The sequence below is a fragment of the Tasmannia lanceolata genome, unplaced genomic scaffold, assembly GCF_043159265.1.
Source record: "Tasmannia lanceolata isolate RefF3 unplaced genomic scaffold, GAP_Taslan_0.1 ptg000024l, whole genome shotgun sequence".
NCBI classification, from domain to species: Eukaryota; Viridiplantae; Streptophyta; class Magnoliopsida; order Canellales; family Winteraceae; genus Tasmannia; species Tasmannia lanceolata.
Window position 1 is genome coordinate 7587507 of NW_027518701.1, and position 23793 is coordinate 7611299.

Below are 23793 nucleotides of genomic sequence, written 5' to 3' on the forward strand. Positions count from 1 at the left end.
ACACAGACTGTTTTTCTTTCACCCTCGTCTATTATATTTATGACCACTCTTTTTACACTACAAGGAACTACCTCCACATAACAAGATGAATGGTCCAGATCGTATACATGCGCAACTCGATACTTATTCTAGAGATGGCAATTAACAAAAAAAAAGAAATTATGTCAGCACAACCATGATTTAATAATTGCACTAACCCATCTTTTCAAAAAACTTTCACTGGCCAATTAGAAAAGAAAAGGCAAGGTGAGTTAGTGCAATTATTAAAACATGGTTGTGCTGATATCATTTCCCTAAAAAAAGAGAAGAAATTCCTTAACACCAGCTACCACAGCCTTATTTTTACCTAACTTTTTTCTTTTTCCAGGTAACTATTTCTCATAGAACAATCCCTATCCAATTAAAGATGTGCCCCACTGGAAATCCCAAAATTCTTTACTTGAATAGGCCTATTGAACTATGCTAAGTTCAATATCAGTGATCAATCTGCAATGCATAGAGTCCACAAGCCCATAGACTACGTAGAAGCCTTTCTTATCTTACTTTTCCTATTAAATAAAGGGTTCAATTACAGTTATAACTAACAACTGGGTGACAAAAATAACCACAAACTTGAGACCATTTTCAGAAATAGAATGAAATCCTTGTCTATTAACCAAATTTAGAGTTTTGATTTCGGTTCTGGATTTTGTGTTTTAGCCTTCCTGATTACTCCCTCTTGAGTCAATGATACAATAAGCTGTTCAATCAACATAGAAAAAAAAATTCAGCATCCAACACAAATTTTGGCATGGAAGAAAAGAGAAGAATGAACTGAATGCTTCTAATTAGGTGTTGAGTGGTTCATACCTCTCCCTTTCTGTTTAACATGCGGCCAGAGCAGAACCCACGAGCATTACTGGCAGATGGGCTCTCTATCTGTGAACCCAAGCACCAGAAGTTAGAGTCTAAGAAACCATAGATGAGGAATCTCAAGTGTTCAAGATATTATCTGATACATACCACAAATAACAACCATTCATCAGCTTTGAAGGGTCTGTGAAACCACATCCTGAAAAATAAAGTAAAAAGGAGTGGATATATTATTTTCTACACAAGTGTAATCCTGCTAGGAAATATTTTTCCTAGAACATATACGAAAGTGAGGAGTCATCTGTTTTGGCATGCAAGGAGGGATTGTGATGCAACCCTAGGCTTTTATACCAAATTGGTGCAAACCTAGCATTCGTAGTTTACTTTCTGAGAATTTAGGATCATAAAATGGGGTATAGATCATAGTTGCCAGCGCGGGAAGCAAAAGCAAGAAGCGAAGGCTCTTGGGAAGCTGGGAAGCTGGGAAGCGGGAAGGAAAGCATGAAGGGAAGCGCCGGGGTAAAGTGAAGGGAAGCGAAAGGGGAGTGTGCAATAATTGAAAAAATAACAAAATATGAAAAACAAGTAAATTCCAGTTTCCAACCAACATAAGCAATTTGAATCCAACCATCATAAATGACATGCAACACGTACTTAAAGGATGCTTTTGTTGACAAATGCCTAACTAGATCAAAATTTATTTTAGAGACCAAATGAGATTTTTTTACTAGACTTTTGGGAATTAATAATGTTTGGACATGATAGAATTTATGAATTATTAAAATTGGCAAAATATCCTGTCATTTGGAAGTTAAGATTTTGACCCGGCTCGGAATGAGTGAAAAATATCGGATTTTATATTAGAACTGAAAAAGTTGACCTTTTATCCTTTAAGATTTGGGTCTTCAAACTATTTTAATAAATCCTATGGAGGGTAATTCCCTATTTACATGTAAATCTAATGTAAATGGACACTAAAATAGACACTAAAGACATTTACTAATACCCTATGCATGTATTTCCCTGTATTTCCGTTTTCATGAAATTTTGTAATTGATATAATGTTAAGGTCGAGAAATGCACGGGGAAACACACTTCCCAAATTGGGGAAACGGACTACCGAATTTGGGGAAACACACTTCACGATTTGGGGAGACGTGCTTCCCCAATATTGGGAAGAGTGGCGTTTCCTTCTTCTAAAACGCGTTTCCAAGAAGCACGCTGCCCACTTTCCAGGGACTTTTCCGGTAACTTTGGTATAGATCAATAACAACAGCAACATATATTCCCAAAACAGGTTAACTCAATTCAACTCAACTGAACTAAGCCTTTGTCCCAAACTAGTTGGGGTCGACTAATGAATCCTTTAGAAAATTTTCATGAAGAAGGTGAAAGTGTCTACCCACTCAAATTGACTAAGTCTAATCCTGACACATTGGGTTCATCTACATAGATCATTTTCTTCTATTCTCTCCTATCCAAGGTCATGTTCTCTGTTATGCTCCTAGCCATCACGTCTTGCCTCACTGTTTCTACCCAAGTTGTTTTCGGTTTGCCCCTTCCTCTTTTAACTCCATCAACTTGGCACGAGTCACTTCTTCTCACTGGAGCATCCAAAGGCCTGCATTGGATATGCCTAAACCATCTAAGTGGTGTTTTCTCATCTTCTCCTCAATTGGTGCTATTTCCACCTTTTTCGGATGTCTTCATTTTTAATTCTATCTAACCTTGTGTGGCGCACATCCATCTAAGCATTCGCATATCCGCTACACTCATCTAATGCACATGCTGCTTCTTGGTGGCCAAACATTCTGAGCCGTACATTATGGCTGGCCTCACATCTGTCTTATAAAACTTTCCCTTCAACTTGGTAGGTATTTTGCGGTCGCACATAACTCCTGAAGCATGCTTCCACTTCAATCAACCTGCTCTTATTCTGTGTTAACATCCTCTTCAATCTTTCCTTCCGTATGTAGGGTTGAAACAAGATAGCGAAAGATATCCCTCATAGGTACCTCCTATCCAGTCATATTTACTACATCCTCGCGCCGCCTCCTTACATTACTAAAGTTGCACTTCATATACTCTATCTGAGTCTCACTCAGTTTAAAACCTTTGGATTCCAAAGTAGTTCTCTGTAACTCTAACTTAGCATTAATTCCTGTTTTGGTTTTGTCAATTAACACTATGTCATCTGCAAATAACATACACCACGACACCTCATCATGGATACCCTCCGTGAGTTCATCCATAACTAGCGCAAAAAGATAAGGGCTTAGAGCTGATCCTTGGTGCAGCCCTATTGTTTTTGGAAACTCAAACTCACTAGAAGTTCCATCTGTAGTTCTGATACTAGTTACTGCTCAATCGTACATATCCTTAATCACATCAACATATTTAGTAAGCACTCGTTTCCTTTCTAAGGACCCACCACATAACACTCTTAGGAACCCTATCATACGCTTTCTCCAGATCAATGAAAGCCATATGAAGGTCCTTTTTATTTTCTCTAAATCTCTCCATTATCCGCCTAATCAAGAAGATAGCTTCCATAATCAATCGTCCGAGCATGAAGCCAAACTGATTCTCTGACATCTCTTTTCTTAGTCTATGCTCAATTACCCTCTCCCAAAGCTTCATGGTGTGACTGATTAGCTTAATTCCCCGGTATTAGCTTAAACAATGCATAATAATCAAATAGGTTAAACAAAGCATAATTATCAAATTCAACAATGGTATTCATAGAAATTTTAAATTATAGAGTTAATTCATCAAATAGAAATTAATTTAGCCCAATGTCTGTTCAAGTCCACAAAAAAATAACCAGTTTATGGAAAAATAAACAAACCTCAAATAAGGTATCACAACATCAGATCTATGATGTAAACCTAACTATGACGCAATCAACATTTTAGTTGAGGTAAGAGAATGATGGTGGATGATGTGGTCAAGGTAGGGTGATACGAGTAGGGCTAATTAGGAAAAGTAGAAGTGTAAATCTGATGGAAACGGATTGGGGGTAGGGAATATAGGGGTAAGCTGCTAAAATGAATAGAAAATGTTCCGTAGTTGGGAGTGACGTGTTGGGCTTCGTGCCTTGATCCTCCATTGCAGGTAATGGTTGAGAAGAGAAGAGAGAGAAAGCAAAAGCAAGGGAAAGAAGGGCTTATCTCAACCAAGACAATGAGAGATGAAGGAATAAGGATCAACATCAAGTAAATGGGATCAAGCAAGAGAAAGATAAGGGGGAAAAGGAAAACAGTTCTAAACCTAACCAAAGGGTGAAATGGAAAAGGAAGAAAAATAAATGTAGGATATAAGACGGGAGAAAAAGAGAAGTGATACAGTAAAAAACAAATCCTACATAAAAGAAAAAACAACACATGTCCAATATAGAAAAGCCAAATCTAATGACTAAGACTTCTGAATCACATAAGATTGACAAAAGAGTCCATGACCTCACGGCTATCATGGAGACCACCATCCAGTTAAATAATGGGCTTAATATTGAAAGCGAGCAATTGCTACCCTACAAAAATGAGATGATTTATTTCATACAAGTTAGAAATTGGCTTCTCCATATCGTGATGTATTTTATTGTGTCCATGTATATTTAGTTGTATTGAGCTAGCCTATTTCCTTTTATTTCTTTGTTTCCCTACATTTGTATAGTTATTCTTTGTATATAGCAAAGGTGCTCACTCATTTCCCCATACTTTTCACCATAAACTCCTCGTCCATCTCTTATTCTGTCTTCTACTTCTCATTTCTTGCATTGATTCCATCTAGCATCATGGTATTAGAGCTAATACAAAACTAAAGATTTATGTTTCTACTTTGTGTTTATCAAACCAAAGAAGAGAGTTTTGATTTTGTTTGTGAGAAATGCAAGAGATGTTTCTAATATGATCATTATGATCCCTTGAGCATAATCAGCTGATTTGTGCTCCATTTCATAGATCTTACAAGGGCTAGTTATAGTTTTCCCCCTTTTTCCAATCTTCCTGGCATATATATGCAATTTCTTGCATATTTCTTGTTTTTAACCAAAAGTTTTGAGGATTTCTAGTTCTTCATCGGTGTAGTCTCTTCAAGCCTCCCTCTATTTTGTTTCAAAGTCCAAGCTACACCTTGAAGATGCGACAAGACAAGATGTGAATGCTTGTTTTTTCTTATTCGATTTTTAAGTAAACGGATTTTTTGGAGACATTTTTAGCTTGTTTGTTGGGGTGCTCTCTCTCTCTCTCTCTCTCTCTCTCGGGTTGGCTAATTTCAATTGTCATAATTTTTCCCATATGAGGACAATCTCCTTTGTGTTTTTGGCCACCTTTTGTCACCTTTTATAAATAAAAACCTAGATTGTGAACATCATATCTTTCCATATATCTATTGAGCTATTTTTGTGATTATCAGCTATTATCTCTTGTTATACTTGGAAATCAGTTATTTTTTCTTCATTTGAGCTTCGTCATCATCTTTCTGTGCCATTTGTTTTGGTCATGTATCAAGTTCTTTTTTATGGATTCTCCCACTCTAGAATCCTAGAAGTCCCAATAGCTTTTGAGAATAATCCTACCTTCATTACCGCCACCAAGCTATCTTACACTACTTAGTTTCCATAGTCCAAGGCATTGTTTTGAAAATCTTACGATTTACGAGCCGATTTTACGATTAAAAACAAATCTTATGCATAACGATTTGAACCCCATGATTGAAACTTAATTTGTATGAATCTTACAATTTTCAATTGAATCTTACAATTTGATCGTAAATCCTACGATTCATGCGATTTAACCAAATTAGAGTTTGTATAAAAGAAAATTAACTTTCTTTTGAAATACCTCATTTCCTTTCTACAATACAAGAAGCCTTCGAAATCACTCTAAGTAGAAGGAATAAAACAGAGGACTAGGAGTTCGAACAAATCGAACTAGTCGTGCACAGTGCATGTGCTTGAAGGCATTACTTACATCAAGGTGGGAGATGACTATAATGAGGACAACACCGATAGCTCTAATCTTTTATGACTGATAGTTTTCATTTGATGTTTGAGACTTTGAGAATTGATATCATCTCATGTCTTTTTTTATTTTTAAGATTATTATCCAATATGTATGGGTTTGGATGAGAAATAGATGATTAGTATGTGTCAAGTTTGTTAGAAAACAATTCGTATTACGATATTCAATGACTATCATGTTAATTTCTATTCGTATTAATGAATTTGGACGAAGAATGAACAATTGGCTATTTTTTTTCTTTAACTTGTTTATAAGCATAGAAAACTTTACAATTTTTTATTATTATTATTATATATATATATATATATATATATATATATATGAATGAATCTTACGATTTACGATCCGATACGATTCGACAACTATTACGATTTACAATTCGATTCCGGTTTTCAAAACATTGGTCCAAGGACATTTGACTATATGCCAAAGGGCGTATGAAGATAGGACTTCTTACCGATGCCACTCCAAGGCCCAAGGATGGAACCACTGAGGCCAACAAGTGGGATGCCAACAACTCCAACATCTTAGGGTGGCTCTTCAATTCTATGAAGCCCTCCACTTATCGCATCTACATGTTTTTTGAGTTGGCATCGAATTATGGAACAAGCTAGCTGCGGTGTTCCTAGTGAACATGATCACGGGATATATCAGCTTTCTCAGTGCATTGCCAGGTCTATGCAGGGGAGATCGGACTGTTGGAAAGTACTATGGTGCGTTGGAGCGTATCTGGACTGAGATGAGTCACAATGTGCTTCTCTCATATTTCACATCATAGAATGCGGTTATTTTAGCCAAATGAGAGGAGACAATATTCATACCTTAGTGGACTTCGCCTTGAGTTTGTGTAGACACAAAATTACATTCTCCCCTCCCAACTTATTGCTTCCCACAGCAACATCTATGGCATCCGGTTTGCCATTGAGGCATGTCACTCCAATGCGGTTGCACCCGTGGTTATTCACAAGTCCTCTTCTGATCGTATTAACCTCTCATATTAGACGATTTGATGGCCTATCCTTGTCCTCCCAGGTTATATAGTTCCTTTGTTTTCATTTTTTTTTTGAAAGATGACATATTTTCATTGATACTAAAATAATTGCATTGGCGACCAGGAGTCCCACCTGGCAGTACATAGTATCAAAGAAGACTGGGCAGGGCGTACGCTAAGCCAGGAAATCTAAAAAAATATCAACAGCAAAAGTCTGGGCCCTTTTTTCCTGTGCCATTCCGTGGTCGGGCCTTACACCAAGATCAGTACAAGAGAAGCTTTTCCAAACCATGCCCATCCAACTTCCATCACTACAATCATTCCGACTATCTCCATCATCTCCCTCAAACAGCTTCCAACAACCCCATTACTTTTTAGCAGTAACACCACCCAATTATCATTTTAAAGAATCATCTTAACAACGACCAACAGAACTACCGACTTCCCCTCTGAACATCCCTTTTTTTCTTCCTCACTCTACTAATATTAACACTACAGACCAAACCATATCTATTCAATACTTCATTGGAGACAAATGTTTAAAGCCCTCAGTACCCCACCAAAAAGTGATAGGACTTACTTTTTAATATGAACATTTTTCCAACTCCAAGAGAAGTTGCTCAATCTCGGATACAACAGACTCCTCGACCGGGATCTTTTCCCCTAAGGTCTTTTTCCGACTTAAGAAAGCTCTTCCATCCTCTTAAACCCTGACGCCTTATCTTCTTCCCAACGAAGAAGTCTTTCTTTCTTTTCGTCTTCCAAGAACTTGATGAAGAAAGGGTGCTTGTGCAACGGCGAGTGGGATTCTTTTACATTGTGAGAACCTGTGAGGTTATAGAAGGTCTCTGGACGATTAGCGACAGCCTCCTTAAACAGTTTCCATTGACTATTCAGAAAGGTTTTAATCTTTTCTCTTGGTGTTGGCAGAACCTTGGAGGCCTAGTCTTCATTGTATTCCAAGGCACGCTTGTGAGGTTATAGAAGGTTCCTTTGTTTTCATGAAACCCAACAAAAACATAATCAAGCTCCATATAATCAAGGTTTAAAATTTTGGTTTCGCTTTCGGCTTCCGAAACTGAAATTTTGGCTGAAATACTGAAATTCAGATTATAAAAAAAAAAAAAATTCATCAATGTGCCAAAATTTCGGCCGGCTAAAATTTCAGTAATTTCAGCCTAACTTTTTTTAAAAAAATTACATTTTCCCAAAATTTCGGTCAAAATTACTGAAATTTCTGAAATTTTGGACTCTGGCCGAAATTTCGGATTTTCGTAGTTTCGGTTTCAGCGCCGAAATTTCAGTATTTCGGCCTAAATTTAAAACCATGCATATAATACGACCCTTCCACCCAAATATCAGGATTGCTCTTTTGAAGAAGATGCAAATAAGATCGAGGGAAACCCATGAATGCAAAACCAATTGACAATGCCTCTCCACAGCCCCCTATCCATTGAACAATGGATTAGTTAGTGACTAAAAGAGTTTACATCCTTACACAACATGCGACGATTTGCCATCTGACATCTTTTTTTTAGCACATCTATGGTGAATGGTGCTGACCATTATCCAAATGATCTTCTTACAAAAGCTTTTAGTATTTGGGCCGATGTGAAATCTCCAAATGCACATCCAATGAAAATGACTTACAAGAGAACAGAAGAAATTTCACTCTATAAATATGCCATTGTGATTGGGAGTCCAAATTCTCTGATCCATGCCAGGGGACACATTTTCAAGACAACTCAATAACTCAAGGAGTGTATCAATCTCTTCATCTTTGACAATATGCCAAGTAACCCAGCCGCAGACTACTCTATCCCCCCCCCACTATCGGACAACACTCGACACTACAAACCCCGTTCTCACAAGCTAACCTATATACACATAACACAAGGGAAAGATACCAAACCAAAAAATTTATCATACTCGAATTCCCCCTCCCCCCACGTAGCCCCAAAAAAAAAATCCCACACTAAAGTTGGCAAAAGAGAGGAGTCATTTGTAACACTGTTACCGGGGTCTACATCCCACCCTCCAATCGGTGATCCGAGGTCACACGATCCTAAACGTGGTTTGTTTGTGACCAAGATCGCCAAAAAATGGTGACCTGCGGCGACCCCCAAAAAAGAGAGATGCACATAGAGAGAGAGAGAGAGAGAGGGAAGAAGGTGAGACACGTATACGAATGATCCTTTTAAGAAGACATTGATCAAGAACATACTAATATAGATAATACTATTGTTCGACTGGAGGATTTGAGATGGAGATCACTTGATGATGACGACATAGAAGCTTCAGACGATTATATAGAAAAATATGATATAACATCATCCATGCATCCTTTGATACTTGTTTCTAGCACAAGACCCGCTCCTCCAAATTCAAGAAGGCCATCAATTCATCAACTGGGACTACAACAAACTTGCATATCTAGCTTTGCAAGAGGGAACACTTCGATGGACATGGGAAAGAGAGCTACACAATAGTTTATTAGTTTGATCATTTGTCATATATTTAATTTAGAATTGGGTAGTTGTTTTCTGTTTACTTTTAGTTAGGATTGACAATGCAATATATGTTGGTACTTTTAGTAATATTTGAAGATCTTTAAACTTTATATATTTCGGGTTGGATTGGAACTGGAATTTTCATTTTGAGTAAATATGAATAACATGCATGAGATTTTTATTTTGTTTATTAAATGTATGTAGTATGGACCAAGGTTTTAAATGTCGGTTTCGGTGTTGGTTTTGGCCATGACCGAAATATTTCAGTTTCGGTGGAAATTTTGGTTGAAATCTTGTAAAAAAAAACATAAAATTTTGTTTTTATAAAATTTTCACTGATGTCTCAAATTTTAGTTGAAAATTTTCAAATTTTTATGGACAATTCTAAAATTTTGGTGGAAATTTTGTAAAAAGGGTAAAAAGAAAATGTTACTCTAAATTTCGGCAAAATTTTGAGGAAAAATTGTAAAATGGAAATTCTATGTTTTCATTTCGGCCGTACTCGAAATCAGGAATGTCGGTGATTTCGTTTCGGTTTCAGCTATGGACTATTGAATGATATTCTGGTAAAAAGGAATGCTAAACTCAGGGGCACCCTTACAGAAATTGGAGAAAAGGGCACCCCCATTGGTTGCAACATCACAAAGTGCAATAGATGCTCTTTCACTTTTACATATTATAAATGCACTTTATGAAGTTGCATGGGGGCGCCCTTTCCTCCAATATATCCAGGGGCACCCTTCAGTCTAGCAATACTCCTTGTAAAAATATAAAAAATTATATATATATATATATATATATGGGATTTGCTAGGGTCCATCGCAAAAGGCATTTCGCCACTGGCGGCACTATTCACGGTATTGTTCACGGGTACTATTCACGATAATGTTCACGGCACTATTCACGGGTACTGTTCACGAGTACTATTCACAGGTACTGTTCACGGGCACTGTTCACAGTGAGAGAGAGAGAGAGAGAGAGAGAGAGAGAGAGAGAGAGAGAGAGGTGGAGGCGAGGCGATGGTGGATAGCGGAGGCGTTCGTTCACGGTCCCTGGGGCATCGTAATACTAGGGCTCTGATACCATGTTAGAGTCAGAGAATAAGAATGAAAGAATTGGAGACTTGCTTCCCCTCAGTATGATATTTATATTACAAAGACAAGTACAATGACTATATTGCCCTCAGGCTTATTACATATATCTAACATATATATATAGTTATTTCTTTTGTCTGTAATGTTCATATTATATATATAAGAATTTATATATATATATATATATATATATATATATATATATATATATATATATATATATGAGAAAATGAAGTATGTGCAGTTGCACAGATAAGCTATCTGTGCATGGGTATAAAAATCAGCCCTATTGGTTAATTTTTTGGGGGGTCCAAAGCATTCATTTGGAAGGCCCTTCCATGGATAGGGTGTGTAACAAAAATCAGCCCTATAGGATCATCCTAACCCAATCAAAGATGGAGGGGAAAATGGACATACACAGGTACACACCCTATCCATGGAAAGGCCTTCCAAATGAATGCTTTAGATCCTCCAAAAAATGTGGCCCCCCTATGCTGCACAGATAGCTTATCTGTGCAACTGCACATACCTCTCTCTCTCTCTCTCTCTCTCTCTCTCTCTATATATATATATATATATATATATATATATATATATATATATATGAGAAAAGAGTTCTTACTCCTTAGAGTAGATAACTTATCTACTCCCTAGGCTTAAAATACAGTAGGGGCCACATTGTTTGGGTGATGCAAACAATTCATTTGATGGGCCCTCACATAGATAGGGTGTGCCCAAAAAATCAGCTCCATATGATCATCCCAACTGTTTGAACTGTGGAGGCAAAAACTGGACATTATATATATATATATATATATATATATATATATATATATATATATATATATATATATATATATATAGAGAGAGAGAGAGAGAGAGAGAACTGTTGGTGAGCTTAAGTGCACCACTTTTTTGGTGTGCTTAAGTTGTTATAACGCCGCCCATTGGTGCGCTTAAGCGGGACCCAAACATTTAAACGAATGGGAGGCGTTATAACAACTTAAGCGCACCCAAAAAATGGTGAGCTTAAGCGCACCAACAGTTTTCTCATATATATATATATATATATATATATACACACACACTAGTAAAAGACCCCGTGCGATGCACGGGCCGACAAAGAACTGTACGGACCACATCATAGGTTGATCCAAACCGTCCATGTGATGGAACACAACATCAATACGGTGTGCCCGTAAAATCATTTCCATAGGCTGATCCTAGCCCTCCAATCTATAGAGGCTTCCATAATCTGTTGTTCCTCTCCAGGTGCCCGGAATTCATAAATATGTTTACAGGTGTCCAGAATTCATAATATCCTCAAAAAATTCATAAGGCAAAGTAGTTTTTTCGTAATTGTCATATATCGATACCTCATCGTTGTAGTTTTTCCCGTAATTGTCATATACAGGTACCTATTTCGGTACTTTTTCAGTAATTTTGCGACTTTCAAGCACTCTTTCCGTAATTTCCCTCCAAAACTTTAGTACGTAGTGATTATTATTGTCTTTGTCCACTTTTTTTATTCAAAAAACATAAAGGAGGGGGTTAGGATTGAAATTATGTAGCTTTAATGGGTGCCTTTGTTACAAAGCAGAAAGGAGGGGGTAGGATTGAAAATATGTAGGTTGAATGGGTGCCTTTGTTAAAAAAAGTCAAAAAAAAGTGATGTGTAATTCTATTAGAATTTTGGGAGAAATTCAAATAATTCTCTCCTTTTCTCTTCTGCTATATATATATATATATATATATATATATATATATATGAGGAATAAGATTGTGCGGTCGACCGCACCTAAGCTTAGGTGCGGTCGAGGGCCCAAACACATAGGTCCCACATTTTTTGTGCTGATCAAAACCATTCATTTGCAAGGCCCCATCATAGATAGGGCGTGTACAAAAAATCAGGTCCATTGGATCATCCTAACCCCTCCAAAAATGAAGGGCAAAAATGGGCAGATTTGTGGCAAACGGTGTCTGTCCATTTTGACCTCCACAAATGGATGGGTTAGGATGATCCTAAGGAGCTGATTTTTTGTACATACCCCATCTATGTAAGGGCCTTTCAAATGAATGCTTTGGGTCATCCTAACAAAGTGGGCCTGCATGAGTTTGGGGCCCTCGACCACACCTAAGCTTGGTGCAGTCGACCGCACAATCATTTTTCTCATATATATATATATATATATATAGGTGAAAGGTGGGGGCATGGAGTTTTAACCATGGTTTTAAATTTTCACTGAAACCATCCCGAAATGACCAAAATGTTTCTGTTTCCATCCTAACGAAACATACTGAAACCAAAACCATAATTATATTAGTGGTATACCATATCAATATGTGTTACATTATTATATTTATATGAATAACATGTGAACTATATAGTATGGACTGAATTATCAGACATGCACGACAATTCATGTAACCAAGTTGCTAAACATTGTGGATGGTTGTTTTGCTTATGTGATAGTTTCCAAGTGTGTATTTGTTATATATATATATCGGTGAAAGGTGGGGGCATGGAGTTTTAACCATGGTTTTAAATTTTCACTGAAACCATCCCGAAACGACCAAAATGTTTCTGTTTCCATCCTAACGAAACATACTGAAACCAAAACCATAAGTATATTAGTGGTTTCCCATATTGTTACGACAGAGTTTAGAGAGAAAAAATGAAATGAGTTAGGGTTCTCTCCCCCTTACTCATATCTATATATTAAAGCAAAGGATGTACAAAGTCCTAAATGCCCTTAAGCAAGTTACATATTCCAACACTCCCCCTCAAGCTGGAATGTAGATATCATACATTCCCAGCTTGTTACATATATCACTCAATTTGGATTTATTCAAGGACTTTGTAAACATATCAGCTAATTGGTCCCCTGACTGAGTAAACACAGTACAGATTTCTCCTTTCTGGATTCTGTGGCGGATAAAATGGCAATCCACTTCAATATGCTTGGTGCGCTCATGGAAAACTGGATTGTTAGCAATGTATATAGCAGCTTTGTTATTACAGTAAAGCTGCGAAGGTGAAGATGGAATGAACCCAATCTCAGAAAGAAGTGAGCGTAGCCAAATAAGTTCGGTGCTCGTCTGTGCCATTGCCCTGTATTCAGCCTCTGCACTGGACTTAGCTATAACATCTTGCTTCTTACTTTTCCACGAAACGAGATTACCCCCTACATATGTGCAATACCCAGTGGAAGATCGCCTATCTGCTGGGAATCCAGCCCAATCTGCATTAGAGAATCCTTCAACTTTCAAATGACCATGCCTCTTGAACATCAATCCCTCACCTGGAGCCCCTTTCAAATACTTGAGAATCTGGACTACTGCAGCCCAATGAGAAGTACGTGAAGAGCTCATATACTGACTGACGACTCCAACAACATATGAAATGTCTGGTCGGGTAACTGTCAGATAGATAAGCTTACCAACCAGCCTTCGATATCTACGAGGATCCTCTAACAATTCTCCTTCTTCTGGGACAAGTTTCACATTAGGATCCATAGAAGCAGAAGCTGGTTTAACTCCAAGATTACCTGTCTCTTTAAGCAAGTCCAAGACATACTTTCTCTGTGATAGGAAAAGACCTCTAGAAGAACGAGAAACCTCTATCCCCAAGAAATACCTGAGCTGCCCCAAATCCTTAGTAGAAAACTACTTTTGTATAAACGTTGTATACCTTGTGAATTGCTCCCTGCAATGATTATATCATCAACATACATTATCAACAGAATACACCCAGCTGAAGAGTGATGACTGAAAACTGAGTGATCCACTGCACATTGTTTCATGCCAAAGCGCATAACTGCCTCACTGAATCTCCCAAACCACGCACGTGGAGATTGTTTGAGGCCATAAAGTGACTTGCGTAGGCGACAGACGTAGGAGGATGTCTCCCCCTGAGCAACAAACCCAGGTGGTTGCTCCATATATACCTCCTCAGTCAGATCGTCATGGAGGAAGGCATTCTTAACGTCCAATTGATGAAGAGGCCAGCTATGATTAACAGCAAGAGAGAGGATGACACGGACAGGTGGAATCTTGGCCATGGGGCTAAAGGTCTCAGTATAGTCAATACCAAAAGTCTGTGTATACCCTTCGCGACTAACCGTGACTTTAAGCACTCGACAGTACCATCAGGGAGATACTTGATAGAGAAAACCCAGCGACAACCAACAAGACGAGCACCAGGAGGTAAAGGAACTAGATCCCATGTGTCATTACTATGTAGAGCTCCCATTTCAAGGTTCATCGCATCACGCCAGCCAGGATATTCAAGTGCCTCAGCCACAGACTGCGGTAAAGACATAGAAGACAAAGAGGAAACAAAGCTGTGGAAGGAAGGGGTTAGCTTATCATAAGAAACGAAATTCGAAATAGGGTGTGCAGTAGAGCGGGAACGCGTACGAGACGCAATAGGAGAATCAGAAACAATTGGAGAACCAGAAACAATAGTTAATGGAGGAAGAGACGATACCTGAGTTTCTGGGAGAGGGATCACCGGCTCAGAGGATGATTGTGTGAGTGGAGGTAAGACAGACTTATCGTTTGCCTGAGGTCGTTGATACTGCTTTGTAGTTTTTGGTGGGACTGGCTTCTCCAACGGTGCAGAAGAAGGTGAAGCGATAGGGAGTGGCTGCACAGAAACAGGTGTCACGGTAGGGAGTGGCTGAACAGAAACAGGTGTCACGAAACAGAAGGAAGTAGATTTGGTAAGGAAAGAGATACCTCGGAATCGAAAGAGGATGAGGAAGGTTAGAAAGCCTCAAACTCGAAGAACGTGACATCGGCTGAGATAAACCAGCGACGCAAACGAGGGATATAGCAACGATAGCCTTTCTACATACGGGGGTATCCCAGAAAGACACAACGCTCAGACCGGGGGTCAAGTTTGTCGTGCCCAGGTCCAAGGTGATGGACAAAGCAAACACAGCCAAAGACACGAGGCGTGAGAGGATATGGTTCACCATTAGGCGTTAAAACCTCGAAGGACGACGCACCCTTCAATACAGATGAAGGGAGGCGATTAGCTAAGAACCACGCTGTGAGGAGGGCATCACTCCAATAAACCTTAGGAACACTCATCTGAAAGAGAAGAGTACGACCTACTTCAAGTAAATAGCGAAGCTTCCTCTCAGCGATGCCATTTTGTTGAGGTGTACGCACAGGAAGACTGATGAAGAATCCCATGATGGGAGAGATATGATTGAAAGCCATTTGTTTCAGAAAAATATTCTCTAGCATTATCTGTACGACGACATTTAATATTTGAATTATATTGATTTCTAATCTCAGAATGAAATGTGCGAAAAACATCAAACACCTCAGAACGATTTTTCAATAAATATAACCAGGTCATGCGAGAGAAGTCATCAATAAACACAATAAAATAATGAAATCCAGAACTAGACGCGACCCTAGAGGGTCCCCATACATCATAATGAACTAACTCAAACGGACTAGACACCCTACTGACGACCCGGAAAGGAAATGACACTCGATGGTGTTTCCCGAGTTCACATGACTCGCACTGAAAAGTAGAAAAAGGGCCTGGAACAAGATGAGTCTGTTGCAGCCGCTGAATGGAAGGATGCCCCAGACGACAATGCCACTGAAATGTATCCACAGAATTGTGTAAGATAGGAGGCGGCCGGCAGTCAAGACGATAGAGTCCATCTACCTCACGACCCGTTCCAATCGTCCTCCCAGTCGAGAGATCCTGAAACAAGCAATACGATGGGAAAAATAAGACAGAGCAATTAAGAGATTGAGTAATCTGACTAACGGAAAGTAAGCTAAAAGATGATTTTGGAACACATAAAACAGAAGATAAGGTTAGTGTAGGATGAGTTGAGGTATGACCAACACCAGCGATGGGAGTAGTGGACCCATCAGCAAGGGTGATAGATTGTGAGGAAGACGAAAAAGAACGAAATGACTGAAGCTGAGAGGAGTTACCGATCATATGGTTTGATGCGCCAAAGTCAATGATCGTCATATGGTTTGATGCGCCAGAGTCAATGATCCATGACCCTGAGCTAGAAAGAAGGGTAGTGGGTGAACTACCTGGATGGGCGAAACCTGCAGAGGAATGACGAGAACCGAGGCGAAGTCGTTGGAACTCCTCATAATCAGCACAGGATAAGGTATATGTAGGATCCGCTAGGGCTGGAACAAACGCTGAGGGAGCGGAATCCAAAACAGAACCAGTAATAGCTCCCATGTGCGCCGACCGTGGCGGACGAAGCTCGGGATGTAGGGTATAGCAATGGTCAATATATTGTCCCTCTCGCTGACAGTGAGTGCAAAAGGAACGGCCACGGCCACCACTAGAACGGCCACCACCACGGCCAGCACGGCCACCACCAAAGGAGGCCCCACCATGAGGCGGACGAGTATTGCCATCATAGGTCACGAGAGCTGAGCCATCAACATGAACAGATATCACTGGATCACTGGGAGAGCACTGTTGAACTCGGGAGTATACCTCAGTAAGGGAAGGAATATCACCAGATCCGATAATCTGCTAACGAAGGTGCGTGTACTCTGGACCCAAACTCTCAATGTACTACACAACACGGATCTGATCTCTCTGACGGGCAGCCTCCTTGAGATCTGTGGTAAGCGGCATGTAAATATCAAGCTGCTGGCATAGACCAACAAACTGGCTATAATGGGTGGCAAGAGGTAGACCACCACGGCAGAAGCGCACCCACTCAGAATAGGTAGAGCAGATACGACTGATGTTTGCCACGCCAGAGTTAAGAAGAGTAACCTGATCCCAGATTCGTTTCGCAGTAGGAAGAAGCATCAATGGCCCAGAGACGTGAGGGGCCATACTCTGCCATAGAAGAGTACAAACAAGAGCATCCTCATGTTCCCATCGATCAAAGGTGGGATCAGTCGTAGGAGGAGGATCACGACGAATAACGTGGGCTTTGCCACAGGCAATAAAATACTTCTCGACGGCCGCTTTCCAAGTAATGTAGTTTGCCCCGTCCAACTTAACAGTAGTAATCTGGGGGAATGATCCATCCATAGAGAGAGGTGACGACGAAGAAGATGCCAAAGGGGGTGTCTGACGAACAATAGGAGTCACTCCTGAGGAGGGATTCTCAATCACTTCCTCCATAACAACAAACCAGAAAGAAACAGACAACCCAAACACAGGCGAAGAAGAGTAGATAACTGAATAGGAGGGCAAACTAGGGCAAGCCAAGAAAGCTAGACGCGGCTCCAAGGATGATGGTCATCGGCGAAACGTGAAACGACTGAAGCCATGAGGCACAAAGAGGAGCCGCGAAGACAAACAAGAAATCAAGAAAATAGAAGATGAAGATCTAGCACATAGAAAGAGGGTGAAAGTGGTTTAGGGTTCACAGATAAATGAAATAAAGAGGGGGGAAAATTATTTCGGGTATATATATATATATATATATATATATATATATATATATATATATATATATATATATATATATATATATAGGGTGAGGGGGGGTCGCGGAGGACTGGAAATGGAAGGGGCGGTCGCGGTGGCGAGAGGGTGGGTGGGGAGGTGCGGTGGGCGCGAGTGTGTAGAGGGGGGGGGGGGGGCGGGGGGGTTGGCTGCGGGCAGGGGGCTGCCGGGGGGGAGCAGGGGGGCAACTAGAGAAGAAGAAGATGAAGAAGAAGAAAAGGCAAAGGTTTTGGGTTTTGGGTGTTGGGTTAAAGTAAGGGTTTTGGGTTTCACAAGAGAAGCAAGGGAGAAGGAGATGGAGAATAATGGAAGAAGGGTTTAGAGTTAGGGTTAAGTGAGGGAGATGGAGAAGATGAAGGTTAGTGGAGAACCCTAGGGATCAGAAAACCCTAAGGCTTTGATACCATGTTACGAGAGAGTTTAGAGAGAAAAAATGAAATGAGTTAGGGTTCTCTCCCCCTTACTCATATCTTTATATTAAAGCAAAGGATGTACAAAGTCCTAAATGCCCTTAGGCAGGTTACATATTCCAACACATATCAATATGTGTTACATTATTATATTTATATGAATAACATGTGAACTATATAGTATGGACTGAATTATCAGACATGCACGACAACTCATGTAACCAAGTGTTTGAAATTGCTAAACATTGTGGATGGTTGTTTTGCTTATGTGATAGTTTCCAAGTGTGTATTTGTGCATAGACTAGCATTTCTTGAAGTTTGATCTTGAAATTCTACAATTTGCATTTGTATATATACGTTTCTGTGATTTTACAGGATTTCCACCGAAATTTTCAACCTAAATCATAACATTTCCATTTTTGTGGCGACCCAAACCAAAATTTAAAACCTTGGTTTAAACTTGGGGAATATATTTGAAACTTGTAAGGTTTTCGAAGCTCGTAGTGGAGTGAAGAATTGGTGAGTTTCTTTTTAATATTAATTTGATTTCAAAATAAGTATTGTTTATCTATTGATCTCCTTCTCTTTCTTTGGTATTGAAAATCTCCAACAATTAGTTTTCCTTTGTTTGCATCAATCAAGAAACATCTTGTTCTTGCTAATCGCATAATAAGAATTGAAAACATTAAAGAAAGATTGGAAGACTAAAAGTAGCAGAATGCGCATGATAGTTTTTGCTTAACTCCCAGCATGCATGGGTTCACTTGAAAATTAAAGTATAAAGAAAAAAATGACCATTTTTTAATGAACTTTCAAGACCATCTCAGCATCACCAATAATACAAAATTACAAATGAGATGCATAATCTATTTTAGAAGTAGATCTTCCTGGAGCTGAGTTAGTACACACACACACATATACACATGAACACACATTGTTACATCTCCCTTAAATTATTGAATATAATCCACAAGCAGATGAAAAATAGACTCATTCAACTGAAAATGTACAGTAATATACTATTCAAAATCTACATGTTGATATTCTCTCCAGATTAGCTTATATAGAACTTATTGTTTACTTCAAGGAGATTAAGGAATTGAGACATACGAGTGATCAAGACTGAGTGATGCTGTCTTCAAACCCATTTTACGGTGAGGATTCAGGCTTACTCCTCCGAATATAAGATCGGAAGCATATGCCACCACACATCTGTTGCAAAGCCATTCGAGAAAATCAGGCTCATTAAAAGTTGTGAATAATGAAATGTGTCATTATCATCCAATAAGAGAAATGGAAATATAAGAACCAAATAATAATTTATATCATTTTCACCTGTATGATTTTTCGTCATTGTGCCCTTGTAATTGGCACCTCAAAACACATTAACAAATGCTTTTTTTTAAAACATGCTATTTTAATTTTTGTCTTGTGATAAAACTGAAACAAAAAATAAAAGCATAGACCATTCTTCTTTTATGTTTCAGGAAACAATCAAACTATAATTAAAGGTTTTACCTAGCCATTTATTTATGTTGATTGTTCTAATTCATGCCACAAAATTCACTTGTATCGTTCCAAGGATGCAGTTTTCTTACCAATTCCAACCTTTTAATTTACAAAGTTTTAATCACTAATCACTGAATCCCCTGGGCTTACCCGATGCGGGTGGTTTTACAGGCTATTGCACACATCTGTAGGGACTAGTCCCACCCTAAAAATTGCAGTGGGGACACCCTATGTCACCCAAAAAAAAAAAAAAATTATAATCAATGCTTCATTTAAGAAAACTAGATGTCATGCATGGCACCTGTGTCATGTCACTACAATTGTAACCAGTGGTCCAACTGAAATGTAACCATGCAAACAATCACACTTATAAAACTTGAAAATCAAAGGAAAATAAGATCACTGGTTTAAAAGTCCCACTTCAACAAATCTAAATTTGAATGGGTGCAGAACGAAGCAAAAAATAAAAGTACAAATGGCCCATTATAAAATACCAAATCCACATAACAAGCATTCAGGCAAGTGAAAAAATAATATACGAATTTGAAAATAAATGAAGCTAGCAACTTACCTATGCAAAGCTGGGTCATCTGAAAGCCTTCCTCTAGCTCTAAACCAGTACTTCATACTGCAAACAAAATAAAAATAAAAAATTGATTATCACTAAAAGGAAACACAGTGTATGTGAAAAGAGTCTCCAAGCTCCCACGAAGGGTCACTATTGAGAAATAAATCAAGAATACATTCAAGGGAACAAAGAACACAAGGAAGTATATCTAACCTTGGATGAGAATTATATCGTCTCACAGAGTTGCTTTGATCACAAAACCTTATTTCTATAGGCCACGGTATAAATTTTGCTCTAGCCACCCTCTTCCGATAATCCCTGTGTTGCTATCCAATTGTTAGGCCTCATTATAATCACAACAAACTGGAACATAGAAGTATATTTGGCAGTTCAATATGTGAATGTGATCGAGATAATAACACCTTATTTAGAACCAGTAAAACATGGTGAACGAGTACAAGATACTTCACGGAGGAGATAGTCTATCCAAAATATACACATAATTACGTCAAAAGGCAACGGATATAAAACATGCCATGCAAGAAAGCCCCACATATGCTCCATCATGACCAAAAATTTATTCAAATTTTCATACTCAGACTGCCAGTAGTCTAGAATGTAAATCAACCAAAAAGGATTAGTGAGTTTCAGCGGATAGTGCATTGTGAGCATATCCTAAACAGACTATCCATAGGACCTCTAATCCTATAGCAAACCTACATTTCATTGTGGAATTTATTAGTTTTCTGAAGCTATGTAACCTGATCTGAAGCCTGTATATCCAAGAACTTTAAGAGCCTATCCGGAGTGAGACAACCTTTGTAAAGTGTAGTTTAAAAACAAACAAAAACACCTCAGTAGAAACTTAAAGTCCATATATAGCTTATTTATTTGGTTATGTTTATTTATGAATATTATATAATATTGTCAAGTCATAGATGGCGGGAGCCTCGTGCACAACGCAGCCCTTTTTATTGTCAAGTCATAGATGAATGATGTGTCATGCAGTATATTTAGAAACTGTAAAAATAAGGAGACGAAGATTAAGTGGGGAACACCTTGCACAATGAACAGAAAAATAGGCAAGAAAAAACTATTACACTGATTACCATTCAAAATAAAACTGGATCAAAGCAGTATAGGAACTACCAAAAGGATTCAGTGTATGAGTCCTACATGGGAAGGCGCGGATCAGTAAGGCGTCTCTCCCGCAGCTCTTCCAATGATAGAAGCTGTGACGGAAAAATTGGATTTCACCAAACAGATGGACTTTCAAATAAATAAATATAAGTCCATTTCAAAAAAATTAATATTCCATTTCAAAAAAAATAAATAAATATAAGTGAACTTCATTTACCATCTCCGGCGCAGGCACTTGAGGCATCTCAACTTCCTGGTGTTCAAACCCAGCTTCTTCCTTCTGTAAAATAGATTAAACCAAAATTGATGCATATATTAAACATGCAAGAAATCATGCAATGGTATTTCCCATTACTGTAAGAAAAAATAGGATATGCCAGTCTATCATCAAATTTATAATATTTAGATATGAAAAAATGGCCCAATGGTAAAGTCCTTCCATGAATTATTGCAAACCATGACTTAAATGCTAAATATATAGTTTGATCCACAGTTACTAGGTTGGAAAACGAATATGGGGCACGAAATGTGATATAGAAACAAGAAAGGCTGGGAAAAATAGAAGAGAAACAAGAAATGGAGAAACGGGAAAAATCATACGAGAAAAACATTGAGAATCATCTTACAAAACGGCTTAGAAATGTTTTAGAAATGATAGAGAAACATCAAGGGAAACACATGATAAATAAAGGGAAAAAAGAAATCTGTGTTTGCAAGTCTGTGTTTGCAAGTCTAGAATTTCTTAATTTCAAATTTCTGCGCGCTTTTACCCATACATACATGCAATTATAATCTTTTTCTTAGTTTTCATTAAAATTACAGGCATACATACATGATTTAATTATGTTTTTTGAAATCCCAATAGGCAACACAAGAGGGGGGGTGAATTGGATTATTAAAATTTTTGCCCTAATTATGTATAATGTTAAAACCAATTTTAACAATTAGCAATTATAAATTTAATTAGGCTTTTGAAAAGCATTCCAAGTTTAAATCTAACACTTGTTCAATTAATCATAAACGTAAATGAGGGTTAGAATTTACCAAACACCCAAAGGAGGATAGAAGAAGAGCAAGGACACCACACAATGATTTATAGTGGTTCGGTCACAAACGGACGTACTTCGCTACCCAAGTACTTGGTCTTTCCTTAGGATTTTCCTTCACTATGATAGATCTCTTTAAACGACGAGTCCCAAGCTTTACAATGTACACCGCCTCCAAGGGAACAAACCCTCTTTGCAAAACGCTTCCAAGGAACAATCCCTCTTTGCAAAACCGCCTCCAAGGAAATCACTCATCTTCGCAAACCGCCTCAAAGGTAGTGATCCCTCTTCGCAAAAGCCTCAAAGGGAGAAGCTCCTCTTCGCGTCGAATTCACCTTTGTTGTTAGGCCGAATCGTAGACCCCGATTACAATGAGAATGGAAGAAAATAAAGCTCACTTAATGCCTCTTGATAGGCTAATACAAACACTCAAAAGCTCACACTCTCTCCAAAAGATTACACCAATAAAAGCCCTACGGATATCCTCTTGTTGAATGTAAATGTACAAATCAAAGTATGAAGAGGAGAAAACTAAAAAACCTTAAATTTGCAAGTTTAGGCTCAAAGGATTTGAAAATGATTTGCCAAAAGGTTGATTAGATGGTCTAGGATAGGGTTTAAATAGCCCATGGAAAGATATGACCGTTTGGGGAGTAAAACTGTAAAAACTGGGTTGAAAAAGTCAACCTGCGCAAGCCCCAACGGCTCTTTTTCCAGGCAGCGGCGGTCGACCGAGGCACGGCGGTCGCCCGCCCTTATCAAGCTCTTTATATAAATTTCAAATTTCAGACCGGCCCATGGCGGTCGTCCAGCGAGGGCTACCTGGACTTTTATATTTTTGTCCAGGAACACCTCCGCGGTCGCCCAGGAAGCCCCGGTCGACCGACCTGCTATGTTTCGACAAGTGCTGGATTTCCAGCCACCTTGCCGCGGTCGCCCGGGGAACCCCGGTCGACCGGCCCTATTTGAAAATCCTTTTCAACTTATAAAAATCCAAGGTCTTGGGCAATGGTCTTTGGGCTTTTGTCCAAGGTTTTCAAATACATTTTGGGGAGTGATGATGGTTTCTAAAGACATCAAATTTGTTTTACGAAACCATTTTGAAAACCTTTGAAAGTGCAAATACATTTAAAACAAGAAGACTCCAATACAATCTAAAAGTGTAAACCTTGAGTCTTCTT

The 23793-nt window shown here is 38.7% G+C and overlaps 1 protein-coding gene across 2 annotated transcripts in view; it reads right to left on the bottom strand.

The window, feature by feature from the left end:
* Positions 1–507: 507 nt before the first annotated feature.
* LOC143856917 (acyl-CoA hydrolase 2-like) overlaps positions 508–23793 on the bottom strand; it is an 85484-nt gene continuing 62198 nt past the window's right edge. For both annotated transcript variants that reach the window (XM_077367167.1, XM_077367168.1), the window contains 8 exons: positions 21784–21846; positions 21603–21658; positions 20640–20744; positions 20430–20486; positions 19460–19561; positions 1003–1051; positions 850–918; positions 508–739 (listed from right to left, as the gene is read on the bottom strand). In XM_077367167.1, coding sequence (XP_077223282.1) covers positions 662–739; positions 850–918; positions 1003–1051; positions 19460–19561; positions 20430–20486; positions 20640–20744; positions 21603–21658; positions 21784–21846 — 579 coding nt within the window. In that variant the 3' untranslated portion in view covers positions 508–661. The remainder of the gene's footprint in view (positions 740–849; positions 919–1002; positions 1052–19459; positions 19562–20429; positions 20487–20639; positions 20745–21602; positions 21659–21783; positions 21847–23793) is intronic.